This window comes from Cajanus cajan, chromosome 11, assembly GCF_000230855.2.
Source record: "Cajanus cajan strain Asha chromosome 11, NIPB_CcT2T_4, whole genome shotgun sequence".
NCBI classification, from domain to species: domain Eukaryota; kingdom Viridiplantae; phylum Streptophyta; class Magnoliopsida; order Fabales; family Fabaceae; genus Cajanus; species Cajanus cajan.
The window spans coordinates 26,803,405-26,826,343 of record NC_138527.1 but is presented as its reverse complement, the minus strand read 5'-3'; the positions used below and the strand labels follow the sequence as shown (position 1 = coordinate 26,826,343).

General features: G+C 32.0%; 2 protein-coding genes across 6 annotated transcripts; both read right to left on the bottom strand.

The window, feature by feature from the left end:
* Positions 1 to 3,714: 3,714 nt before the first annotated feature.
* On the bottom strand, positions 3,715 to 8,912 carry LOC109801486 (uncharacterized). Of its 3 annotated transcripts, XM_020362567.3 has the most exons (11): positions 8,718 to 8,912; positions 8,506 to 8,571; positions 8,348 to 8,422; positions 7,831 to 7,917; positions 7,181 to 7,237; positions 6,630 to 6,722; positions 4,845 to 4,917; positions 4,618 to 4,693; positions 4,446 to 4,536; positions 4,141 to 4,274; positions 3,715 to 3,973 (listed from the first exon to the last, which is right to left on the bottom strand). In XM_020362567.3, exons 2-10 carry the CDS (start codon positions 8,545 to 8,547, stop codon positions 4,155 to 4,157), a joined length of 714 nt encoding a protein of 237 aa, XP_020218156.1. In that variant the 5' UTR covers positions 8,548 to 8,571; positions 8,718 to 8,912; the 3' UTR covers positions 3,715 to 3,973; positions 4,141 to 4,154. The 3 variants fall into 3 exon arrangements, with proteins under 3 accessions (XP_020218156.1, XP_020218155.1, XP_029127400.1); XM_020362566.3 differs by having other exon boundaries at positions 3,715 to 4,274; positions 8,718 to 8,911; XM_029271567.2 differs by lacking the exon at positions 8,506 to 8,571 and having other exon boundaries at positions 3,715 to 4,274.
* A 1,248-nt stretch (positions 8,913 to 10,160) lies between these two features.
* Positions 10,161 to 20,107, bottom strand: LOC109800325 (uncharacterized). 3 transcript variants are annotated; one of them, XM_083067161.1, is made up of 15 exons: positions 19,922 to 20,104; positions 19,181 to 19,573; positions 17,066 to 17,143; positions 16,726 to 16,781; positions 16,134 to 16,253; positions 15,953 to 16,023; positions 15,381 to 15,474; positions 15,044 to 15,247; positions 13,668 to 13,919; positions 12,910 to 13,018; positions 12,656 to 12,723; positions 11,738 to 11,807; positions 11,579 to 11,653; positions 11,397 to 11,479; positions 10,161 to 10,500 (listed from the first exon to the last, which is right to left on the bottom strand). In XM_083067161.1, the coding sequence occupies exons 2-15, from the start codon at positions 19,499 to 19,501 to the stop codon at positions 10,425 to 10,427; spliced, it is 1,677 nt and encodes a 558-aa protein (XP_082923287.1). In that variant the 5' UTR covers positions 19,502 to 19,573; positions 19,922 to 20,104; the 3' UTR covers positions 10,161 to 10,424. The 3 variants fall into 3 exon arrangements, with proteins under 3 accessions (XP_082923287.1, XP_082923286.1, XP_082923288.1); XM_083067160.1 differs by having other exon boundaries at positions 11,397 to 11,488; positions 19,922 to 20,100; XM_083067162.1 differs by lacking the exon at positions 11,397 to 11,479 and having other exon boundaries at positions 19,922 to 20,107.
* Between the last annotated feature and the right edge of the window lie 2,832 nt (positions 20,108 to 22,939).

The window sequence follows — 22,939 nt, the reverse complement described above, 5'->3', positions numbered from 1 at the left end:
GTATTCTTTGCGAGTGCTTCACTATGAAAGAAGAAAAAAATTGTCATCTTCAATTGGTGATTTAAAACATCTAAGGGACTTAAATCTTTCTAGAGGTGACTTTAAAACTCTTCCAGAATCACTATGTAAATTGTGAAATTTGCATACATTGAAATTAGACTATTGTCGACATCTCCAATGGTTTCCAAATAGTTGGATGTGCTTAAAAGCTCTACAATAGCTATCTTTGAATAGGTACAGCTCACTGTCAAGCTTGCCTTCTTAAATAGGAAACTTAACATCCTTAAGGAATTTAAGCACCTACAAGTTGGCAAGGAAAGAGGATTTCTTTTAGAAGAATTGGGACGACTAAAACTTGAAGGAGATATACACATCAAGCATTTGGAGAGAGTAAAAAGTATAGAGAATGCTAGAGAAGCCAAAATGTCAAGTCAGCCACTTAGCTAGTTGGTTTTGTCATGGGACAAAAATGAGGAGTCCGAATTTCAAGAAGACTTTGAGCAAATTTTTAAAGTGCTTCAACCTAGTACCCAACAACTTCAAACTTTGAGCATAGAAGGATACAAAGGTGTCTATTTCCCTCAATGGATGTCTAGTCCTTCTCTAAAAGTTGTTTACAACTTCCAACTTTGGGGAAACTAACTTCTCTAAAGACTCTACGCATATCTAACATGCTTCATGTAAAATACTTATATGAGGAGTCCTAAAATGATGTAGTAGTTTTCGTGGCTCTGTAGATTCTGTCATTGGAGATACTACTTAACCTAATAAAGTTATCAAAAGAGAGTTGGGAAAACATGCTCACCTGCCATTCCAGAGTTGAAATTACAGGAGATCCTAAATTATTGGATTTTCCTAGCCTTCCATCTATTAATAGTCTACGAGAATAGAAGGGGAATGCAACCAAGATTTTCTAAGTTCAATTCATAAACTCAGTAGTCTCAAATCCTTGTGTTTCAAAGATAATGAAGAATTAACATGCTTTCTAGATAGGATGCTACAAAACCTTACTTCTTTGAAGACACTACATTTTGATTGTCTCCGTGAACTCATAATACTCCCAACTAAAATCACTAATCATAATGATATCCAAGAACTGGTTATCCGATGATGCATGAACCTAGAGTTGTTGTTGCAAGGACTGCACTCTCTCAAGAGATTAATAATAGACAGATGTCGTAAGTTCAATGCTTTGGCATGTTTTCAATGCCTTGAGTATATATGGCTTGAAAGATGCAAAGAGATGGAAGGTTTCTATGAGGCTTTACAAAATATGACTTTCCTTCGGGAGTTAATATTATGAGATCTTCCAAACCTAGAATCCTTACTTGACTACTTTGGAAATCTTTCCTTGCTTCGCCAATTAGACATTGTTGACCTCCAAATTAAGGTGTCTTCCAATGAGCCTAAGGCTTAGCGGTCAAAAAATATTGAAGATTCACTATTGTTGTGAGTTAGAGGAGCAATGTGAGAAGGAAATCTAAAAGGATTGGCCAAAAATAGCTCAAATTCCCATGTTCAAGTTTTATAATGCAAGACACAGGTATATTATGATCATTGATCCTATTCCTTTCCACACACAAATGACATAATATCTTTTCACAAAGAGTAATGACACACGATACAAACTTTTAAACAATTTATACAACATCAATTTTTTTTTTGTTTCTTTCCCAACATTTATTTATTACATTTCAAACATCTATCTCTTTTTTCTTTTTTAGTTGTAAAAATTTATTCTAGTATCATTTCTATGTCGGAAAACCCTGTCAACATGTATACCCAATTTGAAAATTGAAAGAATAAATTTTAGTGGCCATTCGGTTTAAGGAAAGGCTTTCTATTTTCACTTTAAATTTCCAGGATTTAGAAAAAATATGTTTGCTTTGACGTCACATTTCCCTTTTCTCCACCTGGGCACTTTCTTCTTTCTCTATCAACATGACTTGCAATCCAATTATTAACTAGAAATTGGAATATGTAAACATTGTCGCAGCACACAACAGAAGAGCATGAAGGTGCGAAAGAGAGGAAAAGCCACAGGCACCGCAACAAGGGAACTCAGCCAAGTGGGGACAGGGACTGTCATGGTGGTTGCTGGTCTGTTGTGAGATGATGTTATGATTTGTTCAGTTTTAATGGAGTTAGAAAGTAGTGAGGGCATGAGACAGACCACACTAGAGAGAATTTTTTATTTTTAACGTGTAAATTTTTATTTGGATAGTCTAACTGTGAAGTGTTAAGTTTGTGTCTATTCGAGTCTTCCTCCATATTTAAGAACCATTCTTCAACAAAAATCTTTTTAGCTTTTTTTTTTTCTTTTTCAAAATGTGTTTTTAAGAGTTTGTCTAAACCACTTATCTCTTTTAATATAATATATTTTGTTATTTATGAATTAAATTTCAATTTTAAAAATATTATAATATTACAACATATATTATTTATCGCAAATCTTATTTTGGAAGACCAATGACGCGTACATTTGGATGCACGTTGTATCAGGGCAATGCACGTATTTTCTTTCAAAAACGCGATTCTTCCTCTGGATGCATGTTTGGAATTCTTCATCTTCACATGATTCTATAGATAAATATCAATCTTAGCTAAAGTTGGTGAAGATTATTTCTACGTTTTGAGAAAATTAATTTTGGTAAGTGGATATTTGATTTTCTTCATTTGTCCTCATGAAACTTCAATGTTCCCTTTCTCCTCACCTAATTCATAAATGTTTTGATTCTTCTCATCAATTTTATTTTCACCGATTTAGGGTTCTTTCCTCCTCGTGTGATGTCCTGATTCTTCTCATCAATTTTATTTTTACCGATTTAAAGTTCTTTCATCCTTACGTGTGTACATGTTACACCTATTTTGAACCAGAAATTTTATTGGGCATTTATTTTCTACTTCAATGCTAACTAACAACCTCTCCAAGTTATAACTTTTATTCAAGTTGCATTTTTGATGGATTGTGCGTTCATGCTTTATGGATCTGTTGGTTTGGCTGGTATAGAACTCTGTTCTTGCTGGCACATGAGCTTCCGGAAGAGGTCCAAATTCATCTTTATTATTTAGGACCAATTTCTCTCTTTAATTTTTAATTTTTCTTTATTTTAATTTTGTTGATTGTATTACAGTGAGTAATTGATTGGTCCATAGATGATTGAAGAAATATTAGATATAAACTTAAGTTCCATTCTCTTGTTTTGCAGGTAGCAAGCATATTTGTTCCTTCGGTTGTTTTTTTTTTTGCATTATTGACATTATTGGGTTGGTAAGATCACCATAACTACTTTGCTCCTTTGTTGAATTTTGCGGGGACAAAGAATGATACAACAAGAAAATTAAACTCCTCGTAACATGTGAGATGCGCATTCAAAAGAAGAATAGAGAAATTAAAATATGTAATTAAGAGAGAGAAAAGAGCAAGAGTCTCACTTTTCAAAATTATGTATTAAAATTATCATTTTTGGTAATTTCAATTATTAAAGTGATACCTTTGTAATTTATGGGACTAATTTGATCGGTACTTACAATTTCAAAGACTAATTATGCGTATTGTTCAATCATATCAATTCTTAATCACTTCACATACACTGAATCTGACAGATAGTTCATAAAATCGGGCCAGAACAGATTACCCGGCCGAATACAGTAAAATTGCTTTTAAATTAGGCAAATATTGCAACTATTAGACTTCTACAAATGAACAATATATGAATAACAAAGCCAAGAACTGATTTTCTATCATATATTTTGCAAGACCAACAACGACGTTGTGCAATCCATGTAGTAACCTAATAGACTTTGTTGTATTTTGTGGAGAAAAAAAAAATGATATAACAGAAAATTAAACTCCTAGTAACAAAGAACTTTTGAATTCTTATCATAAATATTAAGTCACATTAAACATGAAGGTTTTGATAACCTTTTTCCACTTTAGCTAGTTGTGGTAGTCTAGTGGAGAGTGCTCGCCCTTCAGAAGCATTGGTATTTGGTAGCACATAAAAAGTACGCACTTCATGAGTTGGAAGTGGTATATATGACACTTGCAAGAACAAGTATTGTGCTATGAAATTGAAATCACAATTCACAAGGGGCTATTATAATAGTCAATCGAAGCTAGAAGGGTTAAAATCATACTCGTATGATTATGATCACTGGATTTTCTGCAGCAGCTTTTCAACCATAATTCTCTGCTGAGCACCACTCAATGTCTCTGAGTTCATAATCGCATTAGCTACGATAATAGTCGTGGGTGGAGATGCTGCATTGACCTAGATGGAACAATATGAAAAGGAAAGCTGAAATTAATAGAATGAAAATTCCCCCATCTCCATTTCATAAATGATGATGGTCAAGCATATGCTTCATACGAGACATGTCCATTTAAAGAAGCAAAGACAAAGAACATAATGTCATGCTAGAAATAGAGGGTGTCTGCGTACCCAAACACGTCCATTTAAGCCAACTGCTATCTCAAAGGACAGTTTCTTCCCTAAAGCATCAAGTACTGGACATGTGGGTGAGCTGAGAAGCCTACAAACAACACACAATCTCTCATGTCATGATCTATTAATTTAATGCATGGACAGCAAACAACAAATTCCACAGGCATACATCCTTGAGAGACCGGTTGTACACTCAAACATATAGCCATCTTTTAGAGCACCAAATTCTGCTGCTTTCCCACTGGCTAAACAAACACCAAACAAAATATAAGCCAAAGAATTAAGTCTGCAAAATACAACAGAAATAAATTTAACTTAACCAACAAAAAATAATTAAGAGGTACTCAAGAAAAAAAAAAAACGATGTTAAAATGAAGTTGAGAATAAGATGCCTACCATCAGTGCATGACAGCTCTGGATTCATTCCAGGGTTTGCTTTTACAACCCGCACGTAAAGCAAAGTACCTATCTGCAGTTAATACATTAGGCAAAATAAAATACAACCTACAGAACCGTGATACACCAATCTTACAAAACATTGTTTAACACTCGAGAGGGGAACAAGTCAAGGGCTATGACAGCCAAACCAATGAGAGGAAAAGGATAATGTAAATGATTTTTACACTTCATCTCTACAAGAATTAATACAACATACACTCTTAGAAGACACATCTTTGCTAATCTGTCGTAGTAGCAAAATTCAAAGATAGTAGTCCTATATTATAATGGAAAAGCACTCCTTTCATAATAATGCCCTCGTCAAATCCTCGAAGATAAATAAAATACAGAAATATTGTGCTGCTGATTTGTTCTTCCATATTCAATAAATCCATGGAATTTGGGTAGACTAAAAGGAGCTGCAACATGTGTTGTTAAGACGCATTTGTAAATCCAATTTGGAAATATTCTATTTTCATCCATGGCATAATTCATACCAAGAAATACTTATAGCCTGCACCACATCAGCCACTAGTAATGGTTTCTGAGTCTGGACACACGCTGAACTCACAATTTCGTCTAGCAAGCACACTCCCTCCTGAGCATCCAGCATTCAATCTTATTTCATTTTTTTTCTCGTAAATGATAATGCCCCAAAATATCTTGGCAATCTTATCTAGAAGGGTGATCATTTTTGTTAAAAATAATAACTAGGAAATATTTTGGCCTGTGAAAGCAGATGGATGCTGACAAATGGGGAAAAGTATTTGAAAAAGTAACTTGGACAAGAATGAGGTATCGAGAGAGAAGATAAATGCCAATATATTCAACATTACATTTTCTTTTTCAAACAAGTATATCAAGGCTAAAAAAGGATAAAAGCTTTAAGTCAAGCTCCATAGCTAATAACAATCCTACTAGTGAAAAAGTTGACACTTGGAGCATTGATGCAAAAAGAAAATGACCCAATGTTATATATATTGAAAAGTAAATTTTACCATTAAAAAGGAAGAAAAGTACAACTGTTAAATGAATAAGATTTCCACCAAATCAGATAAAACAAATACATAGAAAGAACATTAAAATAAAAAATATAAAATGCAACTTGGCTCAAAGATACAGCCATGATAGGTTTGGTTTAAAATTTCTTAACTAAACACAGTGACACGACACAACTTTTCAAGCAGACTAGTTAAGTTACTAAAAGGGCAAAAGACCAGCATCAAGATCATGGCTTGTAACTGATTTCGAAGATTCTTTGATTTTTGTCATATTAGTCAAAGTTACTAGTGCCTCCAATGGTTGACCTCTTTTCTACTCCACAGTACAATGCATAATAATAATACTATCCCTTCACCTATATCAGATTATTTATATTAATAATTGAGGACTATAAAATGAACCTTATATATCCTTTACTTCGGGTGCACTGCAAAAAACTCCTAAATTCCTCAACAACCATCGTGATTGCAAATACCATTAACTATAGAAAGTTGAGTGATTTGAGGTAGACAAGGCTACCACAAAAAGAAATAATTATGATCGTTTTATGCTTACATACTCTGAATAAACATGCTTCTAAATTTCCTCAAAAATAAGTTCTCAACCAGCAGATAAAGATATGAAGTGATTTACTGAAAGTCTAAAACTACACAAAAATTATTGCATTCTTCTACTTCTGAGTCATGAGAGACATCAAGGATAATTTTATGCAATTAGCATACAAACATGGTTTATGCGCACCTCAAATTTAGGTATATTTCTTCTTGTTCCTCCTTCAAATGCAAGCACCGGTAAAAATGCTATAGCTGGTCCTTTTATGTCCACAAGAAAGTTCTGCACAGAAATAAATTGAGATTTTTATCATAGAATGAAACCCAAAGCTAGGTAAGAAACAAACTTAAATTTCTTTCAAGTAAAAAAAAAAAAAAATAGTACAACAGTTGAAATATGATAGAACCAAGCAATCCATTCATTTTGTGTCACGCTAGTAAATTCCTTTTAACAACTTAATGTTTACAATGTGCTTGTGTCTTTGTAGGCAAAAACTAATGGTGGAAGGGTAATCCACTATGCCTTGGCTAATTCTCTTTTTTATTCCTTAGTCCTCATTAACAACTTAAGACAGTTAAATACTAGAGCCTACATAAAACTTGGAAGTCAGCATGAAATCTTGAAAAACAAAAATAGAAGACTTCCTTACATCTGACAACAACTTTAGACAGTTAAATACTAGAGCCTACATAAAACTTGGAAGTCAGCAAGAAAGCTTGAAAAACAAAAATATTCCTTACATCTGATCTGGAGTCTACAACAATTCCAAGAACAGAATCCTCTGCATGTGGCACATACTGAACAAAACAAAATAAATCAGAATACATAACAAAACAAAATAGCATTGTTCTATTCCTAGGGGGAAAAAAATTAAAATCATACTCTGAATATAAAAATTAGGAAAGTTACATAACATAATTCAATGCTGAAAAAACAATTGTATGCATTAGGAGATAAGTTTTCTGGAAGAATGCAAACTGCTATCCATCTTAACAGCAAGAACTTAATTCCCAAATATGGTATAGAATATGTATAGATCATGACAGATACTATCTTCCAATGTAATGAAAAACAAATTTTGACACTAAAAGTGACAATAAACTGAAAATTGAAATAATTGATTTGAGGATATTATTCACATCATCTTTGGGCTTAGCCATCTTGTTTCTCATCAAAAACATATTAGCCCCCTCTAGTAAAAATGCTCCAGGAATACATGTAAGAAAAACACACACATACAATTATAGCAATTTGACAGTAAATTCATACGGCACTGAGAAATAAGTATATTAACCAGTAACAATCAAAAATCAGCATTGTCATGTCAGTCAGCCATGCATTTACACATTATACATAGATCATGACCACAGTATCATACTCAATTACTCACCCTCTTTTGAGAATTTTCAACCCAGTATTTATTAGGCTTTGAGAACCTTAGTGTGCCAGCTTTCATTACAGAAATCACATCACAGTCCTAAAAAATTGACATAAGCAAGAATCCATTACTATTAATATCATTGAACAGGATAAACAAAATGCAAGAACTGTCATCATGTATTATTTCCGTTTTGTTTATAATATGCTAGATGACGGAAAAGAATCAACAAATACGAAGTCAAAAACAAGACACCCCAAAATTCTAGGTTAATAAAATTTTGAGTTCTGTATCCTTATCCCTAAACATAAGAAATGCCACTTCATAATTTCCAAGAGATTTGAAAATTCGAGAGCTGAGCATATCTGATATGAACCGTGTCCAGCATGCATATAACTAAAAATGGATTGAAGGTATACACAAAGCATCCTAAAAGTTGTTATTGTCGAAAATGAACAACTAAAAAAGGGAGACACGTGAATGAGAATATTAATGAGTGTTATAAATTATGGAAAATCTGGGGACACACCTGTCGTAGACCACCTCCAAGTTTAATTGTGTGGTTTGTCATGTTAGATAGGTCAAGAACAACATCTCCGGGAAACTACACAACCATTGAATAAATTATAATTAGCATAAAAAAAATAATATCTGAACACATGCATAAGGGGAAGGGGAAGCACTAACCACTGATTGGTCAACTAGGCTTGTAGAGGATTTGGTTTCCATTTATTGAAAGCAAAAAGATGCTAACTGTGAAATTGATTCAGCATCCAAATGTAAGTTTTCACTTTGCAGGTAGAAATTGGATATGAAAAATTGTAAACAGTTATAATAATGTAAGGAAAGAACGTTTGACATTGTATTTCATAACAAGAAAAACAGAGCACTGAAGATACCGAGATGAGGGAAGAGGGAGTGGGTGGCCGCAGGTGAAGGCTGCGGCGACAGAGGGTACAAATACGGCGGAGAAAGTTGCCGGAGAGGAGAGGAGGTTGCTAGTTTGTACACAGTGTGCGCAACGAAAGAGAATTAGGTTTTGTTTTGGTCTTCAAAATTGAAAAAATGTCACACTAATGATCCCGCTACTTCAAAACACTAAAGGGTGCAATAAATAAATGATTTAATTGAAAATATATATATTAAAATAGTTTTACTGATGGTTTAATAATAAAAATAAAATAAAATAAAAGGAAAGAAAATTTATATTTTTTGTTTTTAATTAAAAAAATATTTCAATTTATATATTCGATTTTCAAATATTTGTGCTGTTAATACTTAATACTGAAAATATTTGTTGTAAAAGAAATTAATTGAATATATTTGTTAATTTTTTTAATTTTTTTAATTTTTAAAAAATATTTTAATCTTTAAAAAAATTATCAAATATTATCATATAAAATTTATTTATAGTGTTATACATGTAAAAACATCACATAAATACAAAATTCGGTTGACATAACATAATTATCTCAATATTAATGATATGAGAGATTAAGATAAAATATTTAAAAATTATAAGACTGAAAAACAACTGAAAGATAAAATTAAATTTATTATATATTTAAGAGACTAAAAACATATTTAATTTTAAAATAAATAAATAAAATAAGGTGGCAAAATGAGTATTGAGCATTAAAAAGATAAGGTTAAATAATTTGTTGTGTAACCAAATAAATGTATACATATTCACCGTGTACTTGTTCAGTGGCAGTAGTCATATTTAATATCTTAAAATATTAAATAAAAAAGTAAAACAAAATATCCGAGCACGTTACCTATTGTGACTGCCAACGCTTTGTAATGTCAATTGTGCCACAGCTTTTTAACCGGTTTTGTTTCTGCTATGAAAATTTGTTCCCCCAAAGCTACTTTACATCCAATATTTTCATTTAGTCCATTTGCTAATGATACATTGACACTCATTTATATTTAAAACAGAAAAGTTTGATTAACACCTAAAAGTTTGATATTTCTTTATTTCCATAAATATTTAAGACGTGTTTGGTCTACATTATATCTTTGCATGAATATATATTATAATTATCAAAATGCGCTCACTATATTAAAAAAAATACTTCATTTTCAAATTTAGGAAGAAAATAATAAAAACAGAAAATTTTTATTTTTTTTATTTTTAAATATTTTTAATAAATAAATAAAACAAAATATGTTTTTAATTATTTATAAAAATAAAACATTTTCTATAACTAGTTTGCTGTACACTTGCAATTTCGTAAACCTGTAAAATAAATGGAATTTTTTTATTTTTAAATTTGTATCATTTTATATCCTTGTGCTCCCATCATGTAAAAAGACTTGCACAACAATCCAGCTTCAACTGAGATCAAAATCACCTTGAACTATATTCACAACTCATCAAACTACAGAGGAAAAAAATATAACATCATACTATTTTACTTACAGAGAAACTTATCAATTATTCAAAATTTAAAATAAAAACAAAGTCAAAAATGAATTCTTTCCATACACAAATAGACCCTCTTCCACTTACTAGAGAGAATAATGGACTAGGCAAATAATGAAGAAACTACAGTGATGTTCTTATATCAGCTGATGATAGAACTGCAGTTGGCATGTTCATGTCATGGTCGGTGATAAACATACTTTGTTCTGGGATCCACAATGAGACCCTTTCCTCCATTCACTTCTAAGTCATGCCTACCAGATCACAAGTACAAAATGAATTAGAACCTATAATCTAAACTACATTTACAAGGAAATAGAAACATCAAACAAAATATGCTACTGGTATCAAGCCCAAATACCTTCAGATATCAAGTGCAACATTTTATGAAAAAGAAAATGTTAATAGCGCACTCTTTATTATTGGTTGAAAACTTGAAATTTTATTGAGAATTATAACAGTCCACCTGTGCTTTGCACTGTCTATGGACATGCGAAAAAGCAACCCATTTTAATAAAAAAAAAGTTTATATATATTTTTAATCTATCAAATATGTAGTAAATTTATTTAGTTTCTTAAATTTAAAATTGATTTTTTTAGTCCTTGAAACTTGAAAAAAAAAAAAAACTTAATTTAATCCTACTGCACAAATGTTGTTAGTGAATTTGTAAAATAAAAACTCACCCATTACTGAATATTTTGCACAAAATTTATCCATTAGTGTCCTTGTTAGTGACAGCATCATACTAAATCCAACTAATGTTGTGTATAACTGACTCAATTTGACATTGTCAGTGATGCTATTAGTGATCTTGAGAGACTAAAATAAGTTTTTTCTTCAAATTACAGAGACTAAAAAAATCAGATTTAAATTTAAAAAACCAAAAACAAATTTACTTAAAAGTTGAAGGACTAAACATATTTAAGCTAAAACAAGTTCAGAATGCAAAGAGAGAGTGTGCAGTGTGGGGAAATTTGACACAAAATGCTGACACGGGAATTTCATTCATTCCCTAATTAATGAGTCTTGCTTATGATTTTGTAATTCCCAACAAATTTCAATCAGTGTGTTAGTGTCACTCCTCTTTCATGGAACAACCTTATGAAAAGGAACAAATGATTAGAACACATGAAAACATAAAGACTCAACTGAAAGACGAAATCTGGGATGGTCAACTGTTCGCGGGGTACATATCTGAAGAGCTGTAGTAATCTATCAACGTATACCACTTTCTTCCAAACCTAAAAGTTAATCGTCAATGACAATAACATGTATAGGATGTCCTTAAATATAGTTTTAAGTCTGTAAATAAAATCTGATTCGTCACGCACCAAATTGTCGACAAGCAACTGAAGCGCGAGTACAGTCAATTTTAGTCCAAGAGTTGGGTGAAGGACATATATTGCCTGCACATACCAGATTGAGAGATCAGAACAAAGACTACAAAGGCATAATCATAATGCTTTTAAGAAAAGAGAAATGTTGCATACATGTAGATTGTGCTGGTGCTTCCTTCCAAGTATTTGTTGCAATCTTCTCATCCAACCTAGGTCCGGTTGCCTATTTATACAAAAACATTATCAAGAAACCATACTAATGAACATTGCATACAAATCGGGAGCAACCAATGATAGGAGTAACATAAATTTCACGAAGCAACCTGCTTATGTAAAATATTATTAACCAAACATCAAAACACAATTGTGTTACTATGTATTTGTTTATTCAAGTATGCTTCTCCTCAGTGGCATGTCTTGAATTAATTATAGAACAATTTTCCCAAACACTGTCACCTAACCTCTTAAGTTTTGTTTCACAAAAATCTACCACTTAAACAGGCAAATCTGCTATCAGCATAATAATGGGTTCAAATTTAACAGAATAATGATCCTTGACAAAGGAGCATATATTAAGCCACAACACATCAAATCAAAGGACAGCTAGATTTAAATACGACGTATGTGCCGAATTTAAGAAAGAAAAATAATGCAGAACCAACCACAATAGAGGTACATAAAGTAACTTCAAGATTCTATGCCACTCATGGAAAAAGGTCATGCCGATGTTACCAGAAACTATAAAAAGAACTATTGATATTTGATACTGAGGGAGACGTTTGGCAATTAAATACTATACAAGCGCAAACAAAAATGTTAAGCCATATTTCTGACGCTGAAACTTGAATTTCCAGTTCCTTTTTTCTAATTGAATAAACACGAATTTAAAGAATTTTAGCAATGAAAGCCTTTTTATTTATGTAATAAAATAATTCACATAATATAAGAACTAGTTCACCGATTAAGGTCTACCATTAGCTCATTCATAACCCTTGGCATATTTCATACCCCTAAAACATAAAAGAAAAGGACAAACCTGTAAATCCAATAATTCCATTATTTAACACTTACACTTGCAGAGATGCAGCAGAGTGAAAGTATACAATAGTATAAGGCTTCTGTATTATAGGCTCAAACTCCTGAAATTTAACACCAAGATGATTCTAAGTATATTCAAATAGTAAAAAGGGTAAGCCAAAAGAATACGGATTGAAACTTATGGTTATAATGAATAAATGAGTTTTAAGAGAAGTACACATGCCCAACATTGAATTTATGCTTGTTAGCAGTAAAATATGTCGAGCTGAAGGGTAGAACTGAATCACCTTCACCACGTAAAGCACAAATCGCTCCAGATCAAGACATCTAAGCAAAAAGTGAGCCCCCACAACCACCATGACTGGACGACCCTCACTGTCTACCCCTCCGCGATAGCTGAAAAACATAAATACCTCTGAAATTAAATGTAAATATTAATCTGAACACATGCATGAAATCTTCATTTTGAATTGTTAAGTAATGCAAAAATAGTGGAAAATTTTAAAAGAGTAAAAAGCTTGGTTATTTGTTTATCTATGATTGAGATCTTAAAAGAATTAGATCATATCCAGAAACATTTTTCTTTTCTCATCTGCAAAAGCGTGTATCATCAATATTACCAGACAGTCACTAAATATATCTTCAAGTCAGTTGATGAAAAGGCTGACAAGGATTGAAGAATTTACGATTTCAATGTTCAGTTTATCTCTTGTCCAAATGGCAGAAATTTCTCAGCCCAGAAAGTTTACAAACATTATAAATTGAATTTCATTAACCCTGTTAGAATTAAGCACGTGTATAATGAGTAGTGAGTCATTAGTATTACTTCCTCATCTGTGATTAGTGCTGATTAGCTCTAACTTAGGAGATTTTTTTTTTATGGTTAATAATATTATTCATAATATAAATATAAGCATGTGTAGACTGGTTGGCCGTACATATTTTTCTCCAATTCTATAAATCCAAACAATCAAATATATAATTATCCCTGAGTAATTTAGGAAGTCAGAGTATGCATAAGCAATGAAATAGATAGATTACTTACACAATTTTCATCTCTGCAATTTCAGACAAATTTAAGGATTTTGCTTTAGAAAGATATCTAGAGTGAAGAGAATATTCTTCAGCAGCAGACAATGGAGGTCCACCTAAGTCACCAAATCCAAGCAATTTAGCAAAATTCCAGCCTCTTTGTGCTTGAACAGTTTTCTCCCATTGCTCTAGACGTCTTTCATCAGGGTCTTTAATCAAAGACATGAAGGCAGGATCCAGAAATGTATCTAAATATGATGAAGTCCTATAAAAGCCACATTAATCAGGAAAACTCTACAAGTAAAATTATAAAAAATGGAAGGCTCCTGTTTAGTCAAATACCATTAAAAAGGTTCAAGAAAATAAAAAAGAATGATAATTAATACTGTGAAATACAAACATATAGCCACAAGAAGTGATTTCAAGTGCTTATTTGGTTTACACCGTAAAAACGTTTGAGGAAATGAAAAAGTATTCTTTTTTTCTGTTTTTTCATCGCCAATCATACATTTAATACTGCTGAAAAAGGCTTTCAAACAAGTAAGAAGAAATATCCGTATCTGTTGATAATGCTCAACATTTTGCTGACAAGCTGAAGCACAGTTGTAGCATTGTAAAATTGCAACAGAAATTTAGATTATTGAGCAAAAGGCAAAATCATATTTTGGTCTGACATCTGCTTTAATTCTTACTTTAGCCTTCGACATTTCTTTTGTTTTCACCTTAGTCCCTGAAATTTCTACTCACTTTAATTTAGTCCCTCCACCTAGTCATCTAATAAACAAAAATCATTGTTAGAATATATAAGAAAACATCTTATCATATCTTCTTATCATATCTTAGATATCTTTTAGGATTAGTTTACTTATTTCCTTATTATCTCTTGTGATTGATTCAATTTTCATTATCCCATGATTTGTTTCCTCTTTTAGTTAGAATAATGAACCTGGGCTGGTGCTTTAGGTTTCATGAACAAATCAACACATTGTAAATATACATTTAAATACATTATAGAATATTGTACAGCGAATCTTTCATTCCACATTTCAAATTGCAACTGAAGAATAAAACAATGTGGTTTTAGATGTATTCATCCCAATATATCTATCAACTCTCATGTCAATCATAATGATGTCACATCATTTCTAATAGTTAGCCTTAGATAACTAGTATATTGGTAGATAGACTAAATAAAGTGAATTTATACATGACAAGGACTAATATAGGGTCCTGATCTAGATTGTATTATTATTAGATTCTGTGAAACATACTATTTATCTGTTTAGAATGGTGATGCACATTCAAATATTTGTATGTAGAACACACTGAGCAATCTAGAAAGAAATATAAATATATGTAAAATCGTTGTATTAAATTAAAATTACTGACCTGGGAACCAAGCCAACATCACTAACAGGAAGATCAACTGTAGCTTCAGGAGGTTTTGAAACATTTTTTTTAGGCAAAGGCTTTATTCGGATTTTGCGCTCATCTATGACAGTCTCACCATTCTCATCCCCAACATCCGCAGGAAGCTTTGACAGAGCCATCTCCTCCTCTTGTTTATCCCGAGGGAAGTAGAGTGGAAGCAACCTACATCAAGATTATATAAAAGGTAACGGTGAATAATTAAGTCCAAATTTGAAATGAAAATAAAACAAATTTACTTTTGACTTGGTTTATTTCATATAAAGCACTGCAGATGTCAATAACAAAAACAAATTACCTTTTATATATTTCGGTATCAGTTGTGCTGATAGTGCAAAAGACAACAGCCGTTATATTGTCTTTTTGCTTCTCGAGAAACCGCCGCACAGTTCCTGAATAAAAAGACCTTAGAAGAAAATATAAAAGAATACAAAGTGTAGAAACGTAATAATAATATATTATCCATCAGACATCAGAAAACATTTACACCGTAGAAAAACATTCACGATGTCTACACTAAATGCACTCAGTATGGGCATGAATAAGAATCCCGATGTTATGTTTGGATATCTAGTGATGATTGGGAAGAAATGAGCACTCAGCAGCAGATTCTTCCTCTCCCCTTCCCCCAATGATTGATTTCCTTTCTCTATTTAAGATAAAGTTAGCTCATTATTTTTTCTTGTTTTTGGCACTAAAGGCTGCTATTTTCTGTATGGATGGAAGAGCAATGAAATAATTTATAACCAAAAGAAGGGCAAGTTAATTCCTGAGATTGTCAGACAGAGTTAACCTGCTTAATTGATTTGGTCAGAATAAACATCACACTAACCAACATATAAACTGCAAAATATGAGGTAAAAAACTCACTTATAGCTACATGTGCAGCTGGCTCACGGGGATAGTTCTTTGTCTCGGTATAAATACAGCCCATAGCAATGCTGATCAATATATGCCAACAAAAAACAAGTTTTAGATCTTTAAAGTTGCACAGGAGATGCCCTAACAAACTGTTTCAAGAAAAGAACTTTATCGCATTAGAAACCAAAACCTTTTAAGCCCATTCTCAATTAAGAGTTCTAAGCAAGAACGATAGCAATGGCTTAACGCATTTTCTGCAGCAGTGTGGTACTTCACAGCATACTTTGGGCCAACAGTATGGATAACTTTCCTGCCAAAAATTTATTGAAGGCATAAATATGGGTCAGCAACTAAGAAAGGCTTAAAGGCATATTAATACAAATCTAACTTCTACCCAAGAGAATTACATGTGAGACGTGACTAAGGAAGCAATATAGATCAGCAACAAAGGGGCAGAAGACCAGAATATATTAACATAACTTGTTTTTGTGCAGCATGACATATGAATTAATGATCTCAAACCGAAACACAGAAAAGAGAAAACATGCTGTTTACAATTGTCCAATTATACACACACATCTACATTTGTGTATAATATACAAATCCCATGCCGATACAACTATAATTCAAAAGGGATCAAAGTTAGCATGAGAATGCACCTTTGCATCAAATATCAATGCAACAGCACTGACTAAAAGACATTCTAAGTATCTTTTCTCCTAGAAAGGAGGCAAAAAAGTAAACCATGATTGCATAGTGACAGGGGGGGGGAATATACAAACCTTGCAGGAAGGTCATAGGCATTGGTAACTTTGGCCATCCCTGTTCTACATCCACCCTGTCAACAATAAAGATATGTGATATCAATTTTATCATCATATTCATATTTCATTTCCAGAAAGCTGCTTTTCCTGGCACGACATTCCATGAATTGTTGAAACACAATAATGATACAATGCTGACATCTTAGCTCAATCTCCCAGCCAAACTATTATCTCTCACAAGAAATCCAAACCTTTATTGAAGATATAGTTAGTAATAAATTAATAAGTTCAAATGTTATCAATATGATACATCAAACACATAACAATACATCTTTGCAGAAGCAATTTATAACTATACCAAAGTTGCACATTCTTCTGCAAGACCAGGTCCAGCTGCAGCATGCAACCCAGGGCTGCTGTGTGCTTCGTCCAAGATCTGAAGACAATAAATAAAGCAAGCTAAGAAATATGAGACTATTAGATCCATTAAATTTATTGGAGGTCCAGTTCTAGCCTGTTATGTAGTAATCATTATATTACATAATCACAATTGACTAAGGTGCAAAATAATTGTAGAAATTGAGAGAATTTATATGTAACTCAATTTCGAATATCACAGTAGATGCAGGAGAGCAACAAGACAACAAGTGAACAGTGATAAGGGGTAAACAAAAACTGGTCTTATGTGATGTTAATTTAAAATACAGATCCTGCTTTATTGACATTAATTGAATAAATTTATGCAAGGATTCTTTCATAAGGGTTCAATGTTATGCAATTTTATTTTATCAGCAACAAAATCACTGTTAGCCTAAAATTTAATTGCATTCAAACACCAAAGAGCAAGTGCCTCTAAGAATTCAATGACTTGGGAAAAAGAAATATTTATGAAATTTCTCAATAGATGGGCTTCTTATATGTTGAATATTAGATTTTAGGTAGGGAAAGAAGAGAAAATAAAGACTGAATAATCTGAAATTCATATTGATTTGATGTGATACAAATACAAAGCACTAACCAATATTTACAATAATATTGGACTCCTAATTCTAATTAAAAAAGGAAACAAAACATGAAATATGGAAACCACTAAGAGTAAGAGATCATTTACAATGCTCTAAAATACCATGAAGGTATTATGAGATATTTTTTACATATTCTAAAACTCTTCCCCAAACTAAAATTTATTAAGATTCCAACTTGTTAATGATGAATATTTAACTGCCACAGGAAGGTGGCAAATACCAAACAGGGGCAAGGAGGCCTGATTTAACTAGAGACAGCTGCAGAAGATAATCAGATGTAGTGGTGGCCCAAAAAGGGGGAAGTACACACGAACACATACGAGAAAGGCTGAACATGTAGAATCTGGCAACTTTGACAGCGTGTCCCTGCTCTGGAAGCAGCAAGACTCTGGTGACTGGACAAGTTAGTTGGACTGGAGATGAGCACAGATTTAAGACAGAAGCTGTGAAAGGAGATAGACAAAAGGCAGAAAGAACATGATTTAGGATGTTGGAATTTGTGAACGACTGCATGGCCAACTAGAAAGAAAAAAATAAGAATCATGAAGATGACGACATCATCACAATAAATTTCTAGGTTTTAATTTTCATGGAACCTGGCAGCAAAATTGCAATGGGAAAAGTCAAGAAGTATGGTACTACCTCAATACCATGTTGAAACTTTAGGTAGGGAAGGATGAAAAGCTAGATTTGAAATTGATATTGACTTGATGTAATAAAAAAGACAAAGCATTAGCCCCTATTTATTATAAGACTCCTGGTTTTACTTAAATAAGCAAGAGAAATATAATAAAAAGTGGAAACCAATCCTAAGAAATCATTTACAACATTCTAAAATATCTTGAAATAAAACAATGACATTGTGAGATATTTTCTAGATATTCCAACATCACCAAAGCATGTTCCGAAATAGGATGCATGCTAAACAATAAATCTGAGCTTGAAGGATGATAACTCTTTCTCGATTGGAGAGAACATATACATGAAGAAAAGAATTGCTTTATATAATATAACAACCACTTTGCCTTTGGTGTCCTTTAGGGTCCAAACTCCCTATTACAAATCACTATCGCATAAAAGAATGAAGAAAGAAAAACAGTACAAAAATTAAAACGATCTGAAGCAGATTAAAGCCATTCACATTGCAACAAAGGTCATCAGGTTGAGGTTGAGCTGTAACTTAAAAGCAGCAATAAAAAATTATTAATTTATCAAAAAAGCTCACTGTCAATTTAGGGTATACACATATAAGTAAATAACATTAAGTTCCTTCACACGGTTCTATTTCCTGTTTTGCTTGCACTACACAAAAGTTGCAGTGCAAACATGGAAAACATGACTACATTTACTAACTTTGCAATTACCAAATCAATAAAAGCTAAACCAAACTACAGAAATATATAAAGAAAAATTAAACTCCAATACTAAACCAACACCCACACACTGACCTCATTTGTTGAATTTACCACAGCATCCACCTCAAGGTTCCAGGGGTTCCCCCTCCACAAGTATATCTTCGAATTAACTTCATGGTCAACAGGAAACCTCGACACTGAACCACCGCCACCGCCCTCCAATCCCAACTTGAACGTCAAAGGGTCAGGGAAGTATGAACTAGAAAATGATGAGTCTCCATTGTCATTCCCTAGGGAATGCTCAGCATCAATCCACCTTGGAACTTGATCCAAAGTCACCACAGAGTCCCCACTATCATTTGGCAATCCGCCACGGGGCGTGGCTGAATCTGAAGAGGCCACAGGCCTATACATTTCAGGAAATCTTATCAACAGCACCAATCCCTTTGTTGAGGCTCCAAATAACCTTTCCAAGTCCCACAATCACTACAATAGCACATCAACAAACCAAAATTCACACCTCAGCTATGCAATCACCACAACCTCAACAATAAGAACTCTCTATCTCTCTCGTTTCAAACCAAAAACAACTACACGAGATTCCAAAACAAATTTCAAGGGTAACCCATTTCTTCAACTATCATTTGTGCCACACAGGAAGAAAATGCAATAAATAAAAAAAAAAGACATAAATGGAATCTCAATTCTCAAGTTAATATGAACAGGAAAACCTAATCAGATAATTAGATAATTTCCCCTTCGAACAGAAAGTTGAAATTCTGACATATATGAAAAGGGAAAACGTCAATTTGATGGGAAAAAAACGTTAATTACCTGAAACTGAAATCTGGGTGTCGAAAAGGAACACTTTTTTTCGCTTCTTCCTCGTTAAAGTTTGCCTTTTTGGGATCAAATGAGCAAAAAAAAAAAAAAAAAAATACAAACGCTGTTATGGCTGGTTCCACGAGATGCTGCGCTTGCAAAAGTTTAAGTTTTAATTTTTAATTTTTAATTTTTGATTTTTAACGACAAAAGAAAATGATAATGTTTGTTATTTTATTTGTTTGTCTTTTAGCGGCTCGTATATCAATGAGCTTATGCTCAGAATATCTGATTGCGGTGTCAATGATTAAGCAACACCGGAATGGCTCAATACTAATTAATTAATAATACCCTAAGATTTTGATTGCATCGTTATTTACAGAAAATTATCATTTATGTTTACTGTTTATTTATACACATATTACTCTACTAATATTTTAACACCTAATATAAAATATTTATTATATATAACTAAAATTTAAAATTTAAAATTAATTATATATATTAATAATTATCATGTTTGAATATATGTTATATAATAATATTTTTATTTATTCATAATTTTTTTAAAATATTAAAATTTATTTTATAAATAATTAAATAAATAAAAATTAAATCTAATATATATATATATGGAATAGGCTAAAAAAGTTATATAATTATATTTTTTATATTACGTTATGTGTAAAACTGGAAATATTAAAGTATTTTTAGAATAATTGTTCTTTAATTTTTTAATTTTTTAATTTAAAAAATAAAGTTTGTTTGAAATCATAATTAAAATTATAATAAAAAAGAATATTTTTTTTTAACTAAATTCATAATTTAAATTCTAAATATTTTTATCTTTACTTTCTTAAAGTGAGCATTTTCAATATACATCAGTATTTTATGATCTATTTCGTTTTTTTTTCTTTCACCTTCTCACACAAAAGGCTTCTTGAAGAAGTTTATTTTATATATTGTAATAATTTGACAAATTATCACACTTTGTACAATATAACTATAATATATCATAAAACATAAATATAATATAGTCTGTGATTATCATCCAAGTAATCCCTGAATATTCATACAGCCTTATATATAAGGAATAAACACATAAATATTAGGTTGCAAAACATAAAAATTCGAAATTGTTAATCAAGTAACAACTAAAAACATGTTGTATCAGCTTAGCACTAGATCCTGCTTGCAATTTGGCCTAATCCTTCCTTGTTCGTGTATAATATGATTATTGCAAATCAAGAACATGGAAAAGTAAGGGTGAGCTAGTAACCAATGAAACAACATAATATAGAAGTAATAAGGCAACTATATAATAATTTTCACTCAACTCCACAACAACAGGTCAAAACTTAGCTTAGCAACACAAATCAACATATCAATTTATCAACATAATAACTCTCAACCTAACAAAATAATTTATCAACATAATATATAAACAACACAACAACGTTATGTGTCATCACAATTTCAACTAAGAGATCTTTTACAACACAAGTGAACAATTTAAGTAGTTTGACCTTATTGAATCATAATGTCTCATTCCTAAAATGGAGATAAAGTTAGTAACGTCTGGCATACCAATGCCAAGTCAAACACAACAAGTGACATACCAATGCCTATTCAACAAGTGGCATATCAAGTGCTATTCACTTTATGAGCTCAAATAAAGATTGCACTTGGGAGATGTAGTTAGATCACTTAAGTGAGTGAGTACTTGCTCTTAACGAGAGAAATTCCTTATAATGACCAAGTGAGCTTTCCAAGCGAGCTAAATCAGAGACCGCTCCTGAAATGATTGTACCAAGTCGCTTGAGCAAGCCCCTTGGGCACTCTTAGTAAGCAAACACAATAGATACAACCTAATTAAGAACATACATCTTCAAACATGAATAACTCAAATTTCCATCTTAAATTCACCAAATCCTTCTTCAATCCAACATGTAACTATCAACATATATACAAAATAAGCAACTCAGATTCATCAAGGATTTCAACATGCAACACTCAATACATCTCAACACCAATCATTCCTTTTCCAATCATCAAGAAACACCAAAAATATAACTCTTAGGGTTCTATCCTTCAATTTCAACATAGATCATGATTTAAGCATGAGTTTAACACAACAATTCAACATATTCCTCTTAAAAGATTAAACAACAAGCTTCTTTTACCTCAAATGTTCAAAAAACAAGGGAAAGAAAGAAGAACAACGAAGAACATGACTCCTCGAGCTCTCGTCACACAACAACTCAACTTATGATTCTTTGCTCTTAAGCTTTGGATCTCAATTCCACTACTACAATCACTCCGAAGAAGGATTAGAGCACTTCTAAGAAGTCAGGAGGAAGAAAGGTCTGTTTTGCCTCTATAGTCTCTTTCATTAGATGATCTAGAGTGTATGAGAAATAAACATATGAAATTCAAGTTTTCAAAGAAAAAAATTGATCAACTTTGACCTTAAGACAAAATAACCCCAAACAACTAAATTCGTAAGAATTCCTTAATTTTTATAATTTTAAAATATTAAAAGAAATACATCAACATAAATCATTTATCGAATAAAAAGTAAATAAACAATGATTCACAACACAATGTTACAAATGTAATTTTTCCTTTCTTATTTTTTTCTTACTTATTCTCTTACTTTTTTGTTCTCAATCTCTCCATCCATTTTGTTTTCATCTTTACTTCCATGTTTATCTTATGTTCACATTTTGGTCATGTATTTTATTCATGACTTCATTGCTACATAGTGTAAAAAATATACTTTTTATTTATTTATTTGGTGAATGAGTTTAAGATATTGTTTGTCTTCTCAATTTTTTTTATGGACTTTAGTGGTTCTTTGTTTTTGGGTTTCTGTTTGGGTGTTTTATGGATTGATTGATTTAACAAATAAAAAAGACTTCCTTCTACGCTTTTCCCTAATCGAAAAACATATTTCTCCATTTTGACTCCCTCTAATAATCATTTAACTATATAACAATCAAACCAAAAAAACATGATAAAGCTAATCCT